Source organism: Ascaphus truei, chromosome 2 (assembly GCF_040206685.1).
Source record: "Ascaphus truei isolate aAscTru1 chromosome 2, aAscTru1.hap1, whole genome shotgun sequence".
NCBI lineage: Eukaryota > Metazoa > Chordata > Amphibia > Anura > Ascaphidae > Ascaphus > Ascaphus truei.
Genome location: NC_134484.1, coordinates 476509070 through 476526974, shown reverse-complemented (window position 1 = coordinate 476526974; position 17905 = coordinate 476509070). Strand labels below are relative to the sequence as shown.

The 17905-nt window shown below is 46.5% G+C and overlaps 2 protein-coding genes across 3 annotated transcripts in view; one reads left to right on the top strand and one right to left on the bottom strand.

Moving 5' to 3' along the window:
- The window catches only part of LOC142488001 (uncharacterized), a 42782-nt gene extending 42547 nt beyond the window's left edge, over positions 1-235 (top strand). The window contains 1 exon segment of the mRNA XM_075588303.1: positions 2-235. Coding sequence (XP_075444418.1) covers positions 2-106 — 105 coding nt within the window. The 3' untranslated portion in view covers positions 107-235.
- LOC142488002 (uncharacterized) overlaps positions 1-17905 on the bottom strand; it is a 376604-nt gene that overhangs the window by 115586 nt on the left and 243113 nt on the right. The gene's annotated exons all lie outside the window — the stretch shown is intronic.

The window sequence follows — 17905 nt, the reverse complement described above, 5'->3', positions numbered from 1 at the left end:
TGAGTGTGGGAAAAGATTTTCATGGATGACCAGTCTCCTCCTACACACGAGCTTTCATGCAGGGGGAAAAGCATTCACATGTGCAGAGTGGGAAACCATTCTGTAGAAAGGAATATCTTCTCAAACACCAGAATATTCATACAGGGGAGAAACCATTTGCTTATTCAGAGTAGAATTGGGTAATATACTAGTAGGATAGTAATACTGTGGGGTTGGGTCTAGCAGAGAGGACAGGGGTAGGTCTACCAGAGAGAGGAGTGGTGGCGGGTCTGGAAGAGATGAGGTGGGTCTGCGAGGGGCGGGTCTGGGAGAGAGAGAGTTGTGGCGGGTCTGGGAGAGAGAGAGAGAGATGGGGCATTGGTTTGTAATAAAGAGGAGGTGGTGGGTTGTGTAGTTAGGAGATGAGTGGGTTCGGTCGGGTTATGCAGAGAGAGGAGGGGGATGCGTCTGGGAGTGCCATGACTTTCACATGCTGCAGCTTCAAGGAATCCTGTTTCTTCATCTAACCTGCTCCCTCTTAACCTCTTCCTCCTCTCCCCTATGCCTCTTAAACCCTTCCTCTCCTCCGAATCAAACTCGTGATTCTCCTCTTCCTCCATGTCTTTTAACCCCCTCCTACCCCACGCCTCTTAACCCCCACATACCACCCACATGCACCATAAATGTGTGTAGTAGAGGTTGCTAATGCTTTGTACAGGTATGGTGAAGAAAAATGGGCCTTGGTGGAATTTAGTTCATTTAAAAAAAATTAAAAATGTAACATTCAAAAATGTTTTATTTGAAAAATGTAAATATACTAAAATGTATTTGCTTTTTTTACATTTTTTTTATAACTTTATTATATTCATTTTCTGCACAGATAATACATTTCATATCATTTCATTCTTTCAACAACATATGTAAGTAGAGCTGAACAGAGCAAATGGTACAGACAAATCATAAGAAGGAAAAAGTTGGGGAGGGTCGGTGTATCGAAGGTCTTTTTGACTTCTGTTCTTGTATTTGTCACCTTTGGTGATCCACAGCATGTCAATGTGTTGACCCTTTCTGGCCCCTGCATGGCCCTACTCCCACCCTGTTCCTTGTATGTTCCTGCATCTAGTCAAAGGAGAACGCATCTAGAACTATCATAGCAATACTGTGGTGACATTCAATCTTGGGATGTCTGTCTGGGCCAACCAAGGCAGCTAGACTTTTTGGACTTTATTGCCAGTCATTAACTAGACCTGTTAACTTCTCCATCTGGCACACAAACCAAATTTTGTTCCTAATCTTGGCCAGGGTCGGAATCTCATTTTGTTTCCACAATGCTGCGATCTCGCACCTCGTTGCTGTTAAAGTGGGCTATTAACTTAGAAGTAGTTCTGGATATACCCTGTATTGGTCTACTCAGTAAGAACAGCCAGGGGTCCATGGGGATGTCGAGGCCCAAAATCCTCTGTAGCCAATCTTTAATTTGGTCCCATAAAGGTGTAAGACGAGGACAAGACCACAGCATGTGCAGCAAGTCAGCTGGCTCTCCACACTGTTTGGGACACAATGGGGAGCAACCCGGAACAAATTTAGATAGTTTAAGTGGAGTGAGATACCACCTTATCAGGACCTTGTATGCGTTCTCCTTTAATGTCATGCAAATTGAGCTCTTTGAAGCCGCCAGATAAATCTCTTCCCATTCTTCCGCCTCCAACTCTTCACCCAGGTCTGCTTCCCACTTAGCTATGGATTGGCGCTTCCTAGAGTACTCCTGCCCAGAACAGATCACTTCCCTGTACATTCGAGAGGTTAGTCCACTTGTATCTGTTTCCAATATACAGATATTTTTTTTTTCAAAATTCGTCTATAGTGGGCAGGGTGAAATTTTATTATAGAAGGCCTGAGTCTGGAGGTACCTAAAGAATTCTGAGTTGGGGATGTATTTTGTCTGACTTAATTTAATCAAAAGTTTTGATACCAATCCTACCCTCCAGATTTTTGAGTCTACCATACCCTCTTTGTGTCCAAATTTTAAAATCCAAGCTATTCAGGCCCGGAGCAAAGTCAGAGTTATTTAGTAATGGTGACATTAACGAATCTTTGTAAGATCGAAAACTTCTAAATTTGGAGGCCTCCCAAACTGCTAATGAATTGGTCATTGAAGAAAGTGTCTCACGTATGGAGTTAAGCATCCTTTTAGGGGACCAAATCAGATTATGTGGATCTATTGGTGCCCACAATTTACTCTCTAGTGCCACCCATCTTTTAGACTCGGGATCAGTATGCCACTGTGAAATGTGGCATAATTGGGCTGCTTTGTAATATGACAACAAGCAAAGTACCGCTAACCCGCCTCCCAAAATTGGTCTCTTGAGTATTTTACTACTAACTCTCTGGGTTTTGCCTTTCCACAGAAATGTAGACGCTGTTTTACATTTATTAAGAATGAAATGCATTTTTTCTAAGAAATATATTTCACAAAAATTAACCTGGTACGATTTTTGATTACTTTCCCCTCAATTGGGCATACTATATCTAGATGTCTTAGAACCCCCATAGTGGGTGTTAGTTAGACTATATCTAGATATACACCTTCTCTGTACTTCATTGGAAGTTTACTTTTGGATTTTAGCATCCCTTATGTGGGAGTAGTGTTACTTGTTAATTATATGTATTTCTGTTTAATGTTTGTTTCTTTATTAATTTATTGTTGTAGATCTGTGGTCTATATGACCTTATAATAAATATTGTTACATTTTATTAATCCGTTGTGCGCTGGTGTGTGCATTGTCTTACTTTTAGATTTTTTTTTTTTTTTGGGGGGGTTGGGGGGTTTATCATGATAAGTTACTTAATATCGTTATCGTGTCACATTTTTTGTTATTGGCAACCCTAGTGCAAAGTGTGGGAAACAATTCAATACAAAGTGTGAACTGACACAGAGGGTTGAAACAATATGCTTGTTTAAAACAATTCAGTGTTTAAGGTCACCTCTTCAGACACCAGCAAATTCAAGGAACGAACTAAGGAAAAGCTTTCTTCTACCGCCTCACACACCACAGGATTTACATAGGGTAAATAATTTACATGTTTATATAGTTATATCATTGGGGGAAAAAATGGGAAAGGGCAAGCAATGCAATGTTCAAATCAAGGAGGAATGGGTGACTTAAAACATAGATCTTTAATAGAATGCTATTTAAAATAAACACTGGTGAAATAGGGAATACAGTGAATGAACACAAATATATATACAACAAAAAGTTAAAAGTAGTCCAGAACAGGCCCCAAAAAGGAGTCACACTAAATAATGATTGCACTGAAATGGTAAACAATGGCAGTAGAGATGCTGTAACATATAAGGATATTTAGTATGTAATACTTGTGGAAAGGAGTGCTTTGATTCAGCTTTCAGTGAAATATGTATTAGGTTGTGGTGTGTGTGTGTATATATATATATTGTGACAGAAACCAGGGGATGGTAATAAATTCCATATATAGGGCTCCCAGGATACTGAACAGTTTCTATCCTGTTTGGCCTGGGAGTGCAGCCTTATAATACATGCACTCCATCCCACAGTTTGGCAAGCGCTGGAACTGAGGGATGAGAGATCCAGACCAGAGTTTGTCTGCTGCCTGATTTCTGTCACCTGTCATGCTAATTAGAAATCAGGTATGTAAGACTGATTTCCTGTTTCCTCTCCCCTCTCCCCAAGAGCCTGGAGACAGGAAGGCTGCTGGAAGCAGAGAGGAGAAAAGCCTCTCCCCAAACAGGTTAAATGTTTCTGTTCCTTTTTGTCTAAAACTGAAAAGTACCTTGTTTTGTTGTTGGAAGTGGAAAAGCCACTTCCACCCTGAGTTAGGGAAAATCTAAGTTAAGTTATCGCTCAGGTGAGCAGCTTTTTGTTTTGATGTGTTTCTGTTGTATGTTCTGTGGCAGTCTCAGTGCCTGGGACTGAATAAACCAGGCATAGCCTGTTTAAAGGAACAGTACGTGACGCCTCATCATTTAACCTACCCTAAAAGACCGTGTTCTAACAGTCCCGGACAAACGGCGGAGCCCCGGAGTAAGCTGTTTGTCACATATGGTGGAGAATGCGGGCAGAACACTAAAAGGTCTGCGGGTTAAAGAACTTTGAAAAAAAAAAAAGGGGGGGGGGTTCTCTCCAAACAAGATGGAAGACGTGGTGAGTGCGCTGGTACGCAATGTCGCTGTCCAGAAAGACGCGAATGAAACCCAGCAACAGCTGTTCATAGCCCAGCAAAAGACTAATGCAAACCAGCAAGAGACTAATGCAAACCAGCAACAGACGAATGCAGCCCTGCAAGAGGCGAATGCAACCCAGCACCAGCTGTTAATAGCCCAGCAAGAGGCGACTGCAGCTCTGCAAATCGCGAATGCAAACCAGCAAGAGACAAACCGCTTGCTGAGAGAGGAGCAACAACGGTTCACCCAGGGCTTACAGCAGGAACTCGAGATCCTGAGGGGGACTATCAGTAACCTTCCACTGGCAGAGGCAGCCCCAGTCCCGAAAATGACCAGGGCAAGCCACTACCTCCAGAAGATGGGGCCCTCGGATGATGTGGAAACCTATCTTCTTACGTTTGAACGCACGGCACAGAGAGAGGGATGGCCAGAAGCTGAGTGGGCCAGTCTAATCGCACCCTTCCTAAGCGGCGAACCCCAGAAGGCTTACTTTGATCTAGAGCCAGCCGAAGCTAACGTGTATGCAAAATTGAAGTTCAAGATCCTCGCCCGCCTCGGCATAACCACGGCTGTTCGTGCCCAAAGATTCCTCGCATGGTCCTTCACGTCGGATAAAGCCACCCGAAGCCAGATGTATGACCTCATCCACCTCGCTCGGAAGTGGCTACAACCCGAGATCAACTCAGCAAGCCACATCATGGAACGGTTGGTCATGGACCAGTTCTTGAGGAAACTTCCCTCTGCCCTACGCCGTTGGGTCAGTCAGAGTGACCCCCACAATGCAGACGAGCTGGTGGCCCTCGTAGAAAGGTACAATGCAGCAGAAGAGCACCCGCAACCCATAGTCGTGGAGCATCCCCACTACCCAAAGTTCCAGGACTCTTCCAGAGACGGTAAAAGGGTACCAGGGTTAAGGGGGGCTGAAGAGCGACGACCGCCTTCACACAGCACCAGTAACAATGGCTCGCACACTAAGGGCAACAGCCAACATGGCGAGCCGAAAAAAGGCTCTAAGTGGGACACAAACTATGTACCTAAATGTGTAATTGTTACGAGAGGCGCCACACCACAAAAGTCTGCCCACTAAATGCTGAACCCATGCAATGCAACAGCGTTGAACCTTATTAGCTGTGGTCCCAATGTATGGGCCCTAGCCCAGAGGACCCCTTGAATAACCATCTGTGGGCATTTGTAAAGGTTAATGGTAAGAGGGTTCGGGCACTTCTTGACTCTGGGAGCATGGTCACACTAGTGTCCGAATACATGTTGCCCATTAAGAAGAAACAGGTAAACAGTTCACAAAGAGTGGCAATTTGTTGTATACATGGGGATAATCATGAATATTCCACTGTTGATGTTTTTTTTGAAACAGAGTTTGGTTCTTTAGATTTCAAAGTGGGTATAGTACCCAAACTGGCACATGATGTGTTAATAGGGACCGACATTCCCCATTTTCTAAAAATGTGTTCCTCCTCTCAGAATAGCGCCCAGAGTTCGATAGCGGACCATAATGAAGTAACAAAAGAAACAAATCCTTTCCCTTTTTCAGAAATAGAGGTTGACGAGGGCCCAAATAAGAAGGGGGAAAAGGAGGAGTGCTGTAAAATTCCCTTCCCCATGGCTACCTTGGTAGGGAATACCCCAAATCAAGATGTTGAACAGGCACTTACCACCCCAAAACAGGATAAGACCCTCGCTGACATAGAGGTCAGTCCTGGGAATTTTAAGAAGGCCCAGTGGGAAGACCCCACATTAGCAGTAGCAAGGGGGAATATACGGGACCAGAATAGTACTACTGGCCTACCAGATAGGTCACTTACCTACCCCTACTTCGAGGTAGAGAATAACCTAGTATATCGGGTTGATAAAAGGAAATCAATTATAACTAAACAATTGTTGGTACCACGGACATTCCGTAATGTAGTATTACACCTCGCACATAGTCACCCATTGGGGGGACACCTAGGGGTGGAAAAGACAAAAGAAAAGGTTCTCCGAAGCTTCTATTGGCCTGGGGTTCTGGCAGAAATGACAAATTATTGCTCCTCATGCCCAGAATGTCAGATCACCGCCCCGTTCAAAGCGTACCGTAGCCCATTGGTACCCCTTCCCATAATAGAGGTGCCATTTGACCGGATTGCTATGGATCTAGTAGGACCCCTAATAAAGTCCGCTAGGGGACATCAGCATATATTGGTAATATTAGATTATGTCACCCGATATCCGGAGGCAGTTCCCCTACGTAGCACCTCTGCTAAAAACATAGCAAAAGAGTTAATAGTTCTGTTTTCCCGGGTCGTAATTCCTAAAGAGATCTTATCTGACCAAGGAACACCATTTATGTCCCAAGTAACAAAAGAGTTATGTAAACTCCTAAAAATCAAGCATCTCAGAACCTCAGTCTATTATCCACAAACAGATGGTTTAGTGGAACGGTTCAATAAAACCTTAAAGAGCATGTTACGCCGGGCGGTCGATAAGGATGGGAAAAACTGGGATTGTTTGTTACCATACCTGTTATTTGCCATTAGGGAAGTTCCCCAATCATCCACAGGCTTCTCCCCGTTTGAACTATTGTATGGCCGACACCCAAGGGGCTTACTGGATATAGCCAAAGAGACTTGGGAACATGAGGTTACCCCTTACAGAAGTGTAATAGAGCATGTTGCCCAGATGCAGGACCGCATAGCTGCAGTCCTACCTATAGTGAGGGAACACATGGAAAAAGCTCAAGAAGCACAGAGGAACACGTATAATAAGGGTGCTAGGGTCAGAATTTTTTTTTCAGACGATAGGGTGCTAGTTCTGGTTCCCACCGTAGAGAGTAAATTCCTTGCTAAGTGGCATGGGCCATATGAGGTCTTGGAAAGAGTGGGAGAAGTAAATTATAAGGTGAGACAGCCAGGTAGGAGGAAACCTGGGCAAATTTACCATATAAATCTACTTAAGCCCTGGAAAGATAGAGAGGTCTTGTTAACCCTAGTACCCCCAGGTCAGTCAGAGAATCGAGAAACTGACCCAGAGGTTAGCATAGCTGAAACCCTGTCCGTTCATCAGAAACGAGAGGTTCAGAATTTAGTGAGAAGAAACAAAGAAGTCTTCTCTACACAGCCAGGTAGAACTAGCGTAATTGAACATGACCTAGTCTCTGAACCGGGGGTCCGAGTTAACCTTAAACCGTACCGAATCCCAGAGGCCAAAAGAGAGGCTATAAGTTTAGAGGTTAAAAAAATGCTAAAACTAGGCGTAATTGAGGAATCCCAAAGTGGGTGGAACAGCCCTATAGTCTTAGTCCCAAAGCCAGATGGTACAACAAGGTTTTGTAATGACTACCGGAAACTAAACGCAGTGTCAAAATTTGATACTTATCCTATGCCCAGGGTAGATGAACTTGTAGAGAGACTGGGCAAAGCCCGATATCTCACAACCCTAGACCTAACAAAAGGGTACTGGCAGGTTCCCCTCACAGAAAGGGCAATAGAAAAGACAGCCTTCTCAACCCCAGACGGCCTCTTTCAGTATAGGGTGCTGCCTTTTGGCTTACATGGAGCTCCCGCCACATTCCAAAGAATGATGGATAAAATTTTAAAACCACATGCTCGGTACGCTGCCGCCTACCTGGATGATGTGGTAATCCATAGTGAAGATTGGCAATCCCACCTTCCAAAGGTCCAAGCTGTGCTCGACGCAGTTCGGTCTGCTGGACTAACTGCTAACCCCGCTAAATGCACTATTGGTCTGGAGGAGGCCAAGTATCTGGGGTATTCTATTGGCAGAGGTTTACTCAAACCCCAAACACTCAAAGTAGAGGCGATACAAAATTGGCCTAGGCCAGTTACAAAAAAACAAGTAAAGACCTTTTTGGGGTTAATTGGGTACTATAGAAGGTTTATTCCCATTTTTGCAACTAAGGCAACCCCACTAACCGACCTCACAAAAGCAAGAGGACCGCTAATGGAAAGTGGTCCCCCGAAACCGAACAGGCCTTTAGAAGCCTGAAAGAAGCTCTCTGTGCCCAACCAGTGTTGGTCACACCTGACTTCTCCAAAGAGTTCATAGTCCAAACCGACGCATCTGAGGTAGGGCTGGGGGCGGTACTCTCCCTGGAGTCTCAAGGTGAGGAGCACCCCATCCTTTATTTAAGTAGGAAACTAAATCCCCAGTAGAAAAATTACTCCATAGTCGAGAAAGAGTGTCTCGCAATAAAGTGGGCTGTAGAGACTCTCAAATACTACCTGTTGGGGAGAAAATTCTGGTTGATCACAGATCATGCACCCCTTACCTGGATGTGTCAAAACAGAGAAAAGAATGCTAGAGTGACCAGGTGGTTCCTAAGCCTACAACCCTTTAAATTTTCTGTGGAACACAGGTCAGGGCACAAACATGGCAATGCTGACGGGTTGTCAAGGATGCACTCCCTAATATCCATGGTCGCTCATCCCTCGAGGTCTGAGCTGGGGGGGAGGATATGTGACAGAAACCAGGGGATGGTAATAAATTTCATATATAGGGCTCCCAGGATACTGAACAGTTTCTATCCTGTTTGGTCTGGGAGTGCAGCCTTATAATACATGCACTCCATCCCACAGTTTGGCAAGCGCTGGAACTGAGGGATGAGAGATCCAGACCAGAGTTTGTCTGCTGCCTGATTTCTGTCACCTGTCATGCTAATTAGAAATCAGGTATGTAAGACTCATTTCCTGTATCCTCTCTCCTCTCCCCAAGAGCCTGGAGACAGGGAGGCTGCTGGAAGCAGAGAGGGGAAAAGCCTCTCCCCAAACAGGTTAAATGTTTCTGTTCCTTTTTGTCTAAAACTGAAAAGTACCTTGTTTTGTTGTTGGAAGTGGAAAAGCCACTTCCACCCTGAGTTAGGGAAAATCTAAGTTAAGTTATCGCTCAGGTGAGCAGCTTTTTGTTTTGATGTGTTTCTGTTGTATGCACTGTGGCAGTCTCAGTGCCTGGGACTGAATAAACCAGTATGTGACGCTTCATCACTTAACCTACCCTAAAAGACCGTGTTCTAACAGTCCCGGACAAACGGCGGAGCCCCGGAGTAAGCTGTTTGTCACAATATATACACACATACACACACACACACACTTTATGTGCATTTTAATTCACTTATGACACCACAGCTGACCACTAGGCTGCAACTAATGTAAATTCTAATTGTAATGACCCCTCCTGACTGATAATGTTAAAGCAATAGGATGACATTTCGGGTGGGTGCCAAGAACACAAATTAACACATAAAAGCCTTGATAAAGGAAAGCATTATAGAATAGAAAATACCAGAAAGTCACGTTTAGTCTTGTTAGCCATTAAGAGGAGTGGTTAATCTGTATTATGTGGTCAGTCTGTATACAGTGTATACAATGTAATGTTGGTCAGTGACTTGGTAAGAGAGTGAAGATGTAGCAGTTTCCAACCTGCTTGTATCTCTTTGCTTGAAGTACAGAAATAAAGTTCTGCAATGCTGCAAATCTACTTTATTCATTCATCACCGAGCCTTTACTTATACTGCATTGGACAATCTCTACTATACCCCTAGTGGATTAGTGAATGAGTCTGCATTCAAGGAAGCAACTTATTAATAATCAAATATGCATCTCTGACATATTAGGGGCGCGTCCAAGATCATTTTGAAAGAAGAAGTTGTTTTGGAGGCTCCGTCCTGTTTCTACTACATTGTGGATCCAGAATTCCAGAGACGTCCAGTTGCAGTGTGGCTAAAATAAGGTTCCTTCAGCATGGTAATTGATCACATTTTGGAGGATCACTTGAAATCAGCATATTTTCGTCTGCATCGTGGATCAAAAGGAATAGGTAAATATGAACGCTTTCAAAAGATCTTCTAAGGTAGTCGTCAATATAGAGACACTGCTAGTCAGGACAGAACAAAAGGACGGTGTCCTATTAATTTTGCTGATTTAATACGAGTTGATGGTACGTTATGGACGTCCCTTTGCATGGAAAGATGTTGATAATGATACAATAGAGGGTCTGAAATCTGCTATGACTGTGACTCCCTCAGTGATAGATAAGAAGATCAAGAAGGGAAGAGTAATTCAGTTGTTATTTCAGGCTGGAAAAGTTTTATCCCAAAAGGTTGAGGTATTGACAGGGACAATAAAAGAATTATCAGATGAATTAGCTAAAACAGAAAATAAACTTGATGATACAAGGCTGTTAATGCAAACTGCCATACATACAGCCTCTTGTTTACAAGATAAACTAGATAAAAGTGATACAAAGATTCAGCTATCAGAACAGGCCGTTGAGAGCCTCCAGTCAAGTAAAGGAGAAAAGTCCTACACCCTCTTCTGAGTTATATCCATACAGTTATCCACTTCACGAGCATGTTAATTGCATTGTAACACCTGTGCGTCCAATGCAAGTACCCCCTGAAAAATCCTCTAAAACAGAAGCTATGGCCCAAGATGTAAAGCAATACATAGATGGTATGGACAGATGGGTAAGGCATGCCCAAAAAGATTATACTGAGGCATTGGCGGTGAAGGATGATTTGCACACGGAATATGATGAGATTAAACAGGAACAGCTTGCTGCTACTTGTACCCGAGATGTTAAAATAACAGAGCTGGTGGAAGTTAGAATACAGCCCCAAATACCATCACTTAGCGTAACTGACATAAAGATGGTGTTATCAGATGTGGGACCTGCACCTATCACAGATTTTAACAAATTTATGGAATGGACTGAAAGCATTTTACAGTGGGGGAAAACAAGTAATATTACTGAACAGGGTTTAATGAACATTGCCCTAAAAGGTTTAGGTGAAAAGAGAAGTAATATTGAAGGTTTCACTCAGGATTTCCCACCCTTTTTTTTTTTTTTCCCCCCAAAAGTTTTTATTAGGCATTGCTTAAAATACATTGTATACAGGGTAGACATCATATTGCCTAATACGGGTTTTCTTATTTTAATGACAGACTCAACGCGCCCCCGACCTTCAAACGTGGGTCGGCAGGGTTGGCGTGAGGATAGAAACAGAGAGTGGGGGGGGGGGGAGAGAAAGAGGTGGAAGGGGGGGGGGAAGGGGGGGTAGGGGGGGGGCCCTTCCTCCTCAGTCCATTACACGTTCTTCCATCACTACCGCTGTCTTCTGTTGTAAGAGATGGACATTGTTAATCTTTCGTATGGGACAGCCATGGTTCCCATGTGTTATAAAAGGGTTCTGTTTTCCTTTTTAGAAAGGCCGAAAGCCTTTCCATTAACATAACTTCCTGTATTCTCTTTTTAATAGTTTGCCTAGGGGGGGGGAGACACCTTCTTCCACGAGGCCGCCACCGCACATCTAGCCGCCGTGAGAATGAAGGAGATCAATTTACTTGTTGGGCGATCAATGTTCTCGATTGGCCTGGCCAACAAATAGGTCAGCGGTTCAATGGGTATTGTGAGGTCTGTGACCTCTGTGATTAAAGTCTGTATGGTTTCCCAGTATTTCTGAATTTCTGGACATGACCACCATATGTGGGCCATGTCTCCCTTTTGCCCGCAGCCTCTCCAGCATAGGTCAGAAGCCAGAGGGTAGATTTGATTTAGTCTAACTGGGGTAAGATACCAGCGGAACAGTATTTTATATATGTTTTCTTTGATTGTGGTACATATGGAAGTTCCTGAGGCTGCTTCCCAAATACTTTCCCAGTCCTCTCGGTCTATAACTGTGCCCAATTCTGCTGCCCAATGGAGCATGTAGTCATGAACCGGAGCGTCTGTTGCTCGTTCTAGTTCTGAGTATATTTGCGTTATGAGACCTTTTTGGTGTGCTGTCTCATTGCATAGTCTTTCAAAGTTCGTGAGAGGGGGAAATTCCAACGTTAGTGATATTGATTGGGCGTAATGCTGAATTTGGAGATATTTGAAGACGTTTAGTCCTCTTATTTCGTATTTGTTTTGTAGCCTTTGGTAACTCAGGAACTCCCCAAAGCTCAGGAAGTCAGCAATCGTCCGTATGTTTTTGGTTGTAAATTGATCAAACTGTCTGGGCTCACAACCTGGTGGAAATTTAGAGTTTTGGGTGATTGGTATAAATTGAGATTTGGTGGTTGTGAGTTTAAATTTTAATTTGCATTTCGTCCATGTCTCCCATGTGTGCCTCATTGGTCCTAATTGAAATTTACTTTTCTGCAAGTCTTCCCTGCTCAGGGACCAAAGGCATGTCGGCAGAGAAGGTGTGCCGGCGTATTGCATTTCTATGTCTAGCCAGCAATATTGGCCGGGTTCCGCATTCCATACTACTACCTGCCTTAATTGCGTGGCCTGGTAGTACCGCGCAATGTCGGGGACCCCCAAGCCCCCTCTCCCCCTCGAGGCAAGTAGAACTGTTCTCGGGACTCGTGTTTTTTTCCCTTGCAAGATGAAGTGGAGAATTTGTTTCTGGATATTTTTCAATTCTATGCCAGGGATGTGGACCGGGAGTGTCTGGAAGTAGTATAGTAATCTGGGGAGTATGTTCATTTTTACCGAGATCATCCTCCCGATCCATGAGATTTGGTATGTTCCCCATTTATCGAGGTCTAATTTGATTTTCCGTAAGAGGGCTGGATAATTGTGTTGGTATAAAGAATGGTAGTTCCCCGATATCTTAACTCCCAGATATTTGATATAGGAGGAGCACCATCGGTAGTTAAAATTTAGTTTGAGGAGTTTCATCTCTGGCTCTGGCAGGTTGAGATTTAGTGCTTCGGATTTATCGTTATTAATTTTATAACCTGATATCGCTCCGAAGTCTAAAAGCTCCTTTTGTAGGTTTGGGAGGGAAATCTGGGGCCTTGAGAGTGTTAGTATTATATCATCCGCAAATAGGGAGATTTTGTATTGAGTACGCCCAATTTCTATCCCTTGAATATCTACGTTATTCCGAATCGTTGCTGTGAGGGGTTCTATAGTTAGCGCGAAAAGGAGAGTGGACAGGGGGCACTCCTGTCTCGTGCCGTTTTGAATGCTAAAGCTCTGGGCATTACTTCCTGGTAATTTGACCGTTGCGGATGGATCTTGGTAAAGTCTGCGGACCCCTTCTAGGTATGCGTCTCGGAAGCCAAATTTGTGCATAGTATGGTCTAAAAATAGCCAGTCGATCCTATCGAACGCCTTCTCTGCGTCTAGGCTGAGTAATATTGCTTTGGTGCCTGTGAGGTGGATATGCTCAATAATGTTGATTATTTTACGCGTGTTGTCCGAGGCCTGTCGGCCTGACACGAATCCAACTTGGTCGATGTTAATCAGTCTTGGTAGAATGGGGTTCAACCTGTTGGCCAAAATTTTACTATATAGTTTGAGGTCGTTGTTAAGAAGGGAGATTGGACGGTAGCTTCCACATTGCATCGGGTCTCTGCCTTCCTTATGAATTATGGCTAGGTTGGCCAGGGACATGGAAGTGGGGATCGAATTTCCTTCCATAAAATGATTGAACATTTTTAGTAGATGCGTGGATAGTATGGGCAAGAATCTCTTATAGTAGACATTAGTGAAGCCATCGGGGCCAGGTGACTTGGAGATCTTTAATGCTTTTACCGCTTCCTCCAAATCTTCTTTTGTGATCTCCGCTTTGAGTCTTTGATAAAGGGCTGCATAGCCTGAAACGCGTCAGAGTGTGTTCTGTATCCCCCCGTTTATACCATGTCTCAATAAATACTTATTTTTAACCTTTCAACTGCTGGTGCTGGCCCCATTTTTCAGCTGTGCTCCGCTGCAAATCCTTGGATTTCAAGCTTCTGTGTACCTACTCTGCGTGATGCACGCACCGATGGAGTGAAGATCATGTTAGTGAGTATTGTAAATTCCCCTATCAATGGATTCAAGGGGACTTGCAGACCAGTTACAGTGCAGCAGGTAAGAGTTCCTTCTGTCTTGTGAGGTGCCATTAGGCATTGAACAGTCCCTCACCAAAAGACATTATTTCTTATTACATACTCCTGCGTTTGCATTGGGTCCAATACTCCTACAATTGCTACATACTTCTCCATATCTTGATCATAAACATATACCAATTACTGGTGTATCTCATCCGCTGAAGCGCCGCTTTTGGGATTCCATCCCACCTTTCCACTGTAAAGAAGAAATAGTCCTTGAGAGAGGCTCTGATCTCTCTCTCTATCTCAGGGTGGTTCAATAGGGAGTCATTCAATCTCCAGGAGAATGTCATCGTCTTTTCGAATGGTGTGGATAGGGTCAAGGTGATTGGGGCATGGTCTGACCACGTGATGGGGCCAATGTCAGATTTCGTGGCAGCCTCTAGGATGTTCTTGGTCAGCAGAAAATAATCTATGTGCGAATAGGTCTGGTGAGGTGCCGAGTAAAAGGTATAGTCTCTCTGGCCTTGATGCTGTGATCTCCATACGTCTACTAATGAGGACTCATCCGTTAAATCCCTAAACCTTTTCCCCATGATTTGGGAGTGGGTTGTACGGGGGTGACCCATTGCAGTTGATCTGTCCTCAGTGGGGTTAAAGACCATGTTTAGGTCTCCTCCCACTACCATCGATGACAGATATCCCGGGTCTATGCCCTCAAGCACTGTTTTCAGAAATTCTGTTTGGTTTTCGTTTGGGGCTTATATATTGGGCGAACTGGTGGGGGGGATGGGTGGGAGGTGGGGGGGGGGGGTAGTAGAGGGTAAGAGAAGGAGTCAGAGGGGGAAAGAGTAACATTTTCGGCGCCTTGTTTTGGTTCGCCTGAACATTATTCATACAAAATTTCGTTTCATCAGGTCATATACACAGAATACGCATGTACATTAGGTAGACAGTCAGTTATCCTGATAATCCATTTATACAATTGTTTCATTGTAGTCTTCGTTGTGTGTGTGGGGGGGGTGGGAGGAGGTGGAGAGGGGGGGGGTGGTAGAGATGGTGGGGAGAGTGCGGGAGGAAGGGAGGGGTGATTGTGGGGGGGGGAGGAGGGAGGAGGGGCATGGTGGTGAGAGGTGACTGTAGGGGGAGGGGAGGGGGGAGGGAGGGGAGGGGGGAGAGAGGGGAGGGAGGGGAGGGGAGGGGGGGGAGGAGGGGGAAAGGAGGGTGGCGTTTCGGCGCCTTTATTTGGAGCGTCTGCATAGTAGATAGATAAATCTTTGGTTCTAGCAGTCGCTTGCACATCAGGTGTTTGTACCGTAGGTAGGCGGTCTATGACTGTGAAGTTCTCTGCATATAATTATTTTTTATTATTAGATTTTGTTTTGAGTGTGTGAGGGGGGGAGGGGGGGTCATGGTCACTGTTATGTCAGGGGGAGGAGGGGGGTGTACGGGGGGAGGGGGGTAGAAGGGTGGAGGGGGTGCTTATGGGAGGGGTCGTGGTAGAGTTACTCTGTGCCTGTGGATGTGCGTCTTTAAGTCTGATTGAGTTGTTCTGCTCTCGCCATACCGCGACCTCATAGGGTCATGTGCTCAGCTCTGTGTGTTATTACGTCCATTATCCCGTACTGGGTCATCACTAAGGACATGGTGACTTGGGACTCCGGGGCAGCAGGTGAGGTGATCGTTGCCCTGGGTGACTCTAAAAGGGTGGGGGGGTGGGGGGGTAGGGGAAGGGGTGCGAGGGGGAGGGGGGGGTTGGGGAGGAGTGGGAGGTCTCTGGGTGGGGTAACAGGGGGGGTGTTGTGTTGTGTAGCTCAGGGTCTTATAGACATTAGATGAACAGATAATCACATTGGTAATATGCAGTTGTGATGCATGCAGATAATAAGACCGGGGCGGTTCCAGCTCCAGCAGCGCCCGGGTCTGATACAGTGATACACCAGGTACATCTTGGTTTATAGTAATAAGACATATTCATATACTGTACATCGGAGTGGACTCAGTCTCGGTTGTGAGTGGGGGGGGTCAGGGGGCCTTCGTAGTGGGGTTCGCCGTATCCAGGGGGGGGGAGGGGAGGGAGAGTGCGTGTTTATTTCTCCATCTGGGGGGGGGGCGGATTGGGGAGGGGGAGGGGGGGGAGGCGGGGTTTTGGGGGTAGTTCGATGGGGGGTAGGTTATGTGTGGGTCTATGGTGGTGTTCTGCTGTGTGTGCGCGGGTTAACTGCTGTTTGTGTACAGCTGTTTGGAGCCGTGCTGACATCACAGGACCGTGCTCTGCTAGTCTCCGTGTCCCAGAGTGTTTTGGATGCTGTGGTGTTCTGCGTGTCTGGGTTGCTAGGTGAGTTGATCTGTATGTATTTGTAGTTAAACGGGGCGTAGGGGGGGGGGTGAGTGGAGGGGACGGGGGGCTCGCGTGGGGTAGGGGTACTGGGGGCGGGGGGGGGGGGGAGGAGAGGGTGAAGGAGGGGGGGGGGACAGGGGGTTCTTTGATGTTAACCTGTTGTAGGTGATATTGGTTCTAATGTAGTTTATAGTTGGCTATGGGGGGTTGGGGGTTTTGTGTTGATTGTATGATGTGAGTTAACTCATTGTGTGCTTAGCTTGGTGTGTCGGGGGGAAGGGATGGGTTAGGGGGGGTGAGGCCTGGGGGGGGGAGATAGGGCGATAGGTGGGGGCGGGGGGGGGACCTGGAGGGAAAGGGGGGGTGGGGGCTATGGGTGAGGGGGGGGGGAGGGATAAGGGAGTAGGGAGGAGGGGGGGAGGGGGGGTGAGTTGGTCCATTTTGTATTGTGGTAAGAAGGGGCTGTATGATTTAGTTATAACTTGGTTTGCAGCAGGAGTGTGACCCGCATATGCGGAAAGTTGGGGGGGGGGACGTGGGTGCGGGGCGTTCATGCCGGAGAGTGCACTTGGTATTCTCAACCAGGGCAACAGTTTCGGTAGCAGTCTGAGTGAAAGGGGGGAGGGGGGAGGGAGTTAGCTCGCTCACTCCGGGCCCAGATCTAGTGTTTATCTGGGGGGGGGGGGGTGATAGCCAAACCTGGTTTAGGCGATGTCCACGAGCAGGTCGAGGAGTTCCCAGCGGGGCCTAGCCGGTAGGGCTACCGGATGGATCGGGTCGCCCCTCTCCCGCGTCCGCGCTTCTCAACTCGCCTGTGCTGTTTGTAGAGGTGCACCTGATGGCTTTCCTAGGCCAGGCCCCTGGGTGCTGGGGTCTCTCCAGTCAGCTGGGCAACAAAACAAGAACTTACGGGACTGCTCAAACACGCCATCTTTATCCATAGCCTTTAAAGGTGCGGTGGGGGATTCGGGTCTCAGGGCTGCTCCTCTGGGTGATCTGGGCTGTACCTCTGGGCGATCAGCGCTGCTTTTCCTGCTGGCCGGCCAATCTCTCTGAAGCTCTTATGGGTCCCCGCTCCTGAGTTTCTTCCCTTGGCTCTCTCCGCGTGGTGTTCTGTGCCTGAGGTAGCGTCAGGCCTAGTTCGCGGGCGAATCCCTGCATCTCCTCTGGCAATCTGATGGATCTCTGCTTCCCGTCCCTTCAGGCCTTATTTGGATGATGAGGATAATCCCGATGTAGCCAGGTCCCCCCTTGTTGTGGCTGACCCCCTCCTCCCTTTTGGCCAGACGCTGTGTGCGAGGGAGTGAGGGGGGGCCGGCGCGCGAGCAGTGGAATCCCTGGTAGCTAGGGACGCGAGCGGGCCGGTTGCCGGGGACGCGATCGGGCCATCGCTAGGCCGCGATCGCGTTGCCACCGGCCCGGCAGCTGAAGGAGCAGGGCGCCGCCATACCTGGGGCTGTTGCGCATGCGCAGTGGCAAAGGACAGCGTGGGAGGCCCCAGATAGCTCGCCCATGCGCGAGAATAGACTGCCAGCCCCCAGGGTGCATAGGGGCAGAGCACATGACTCC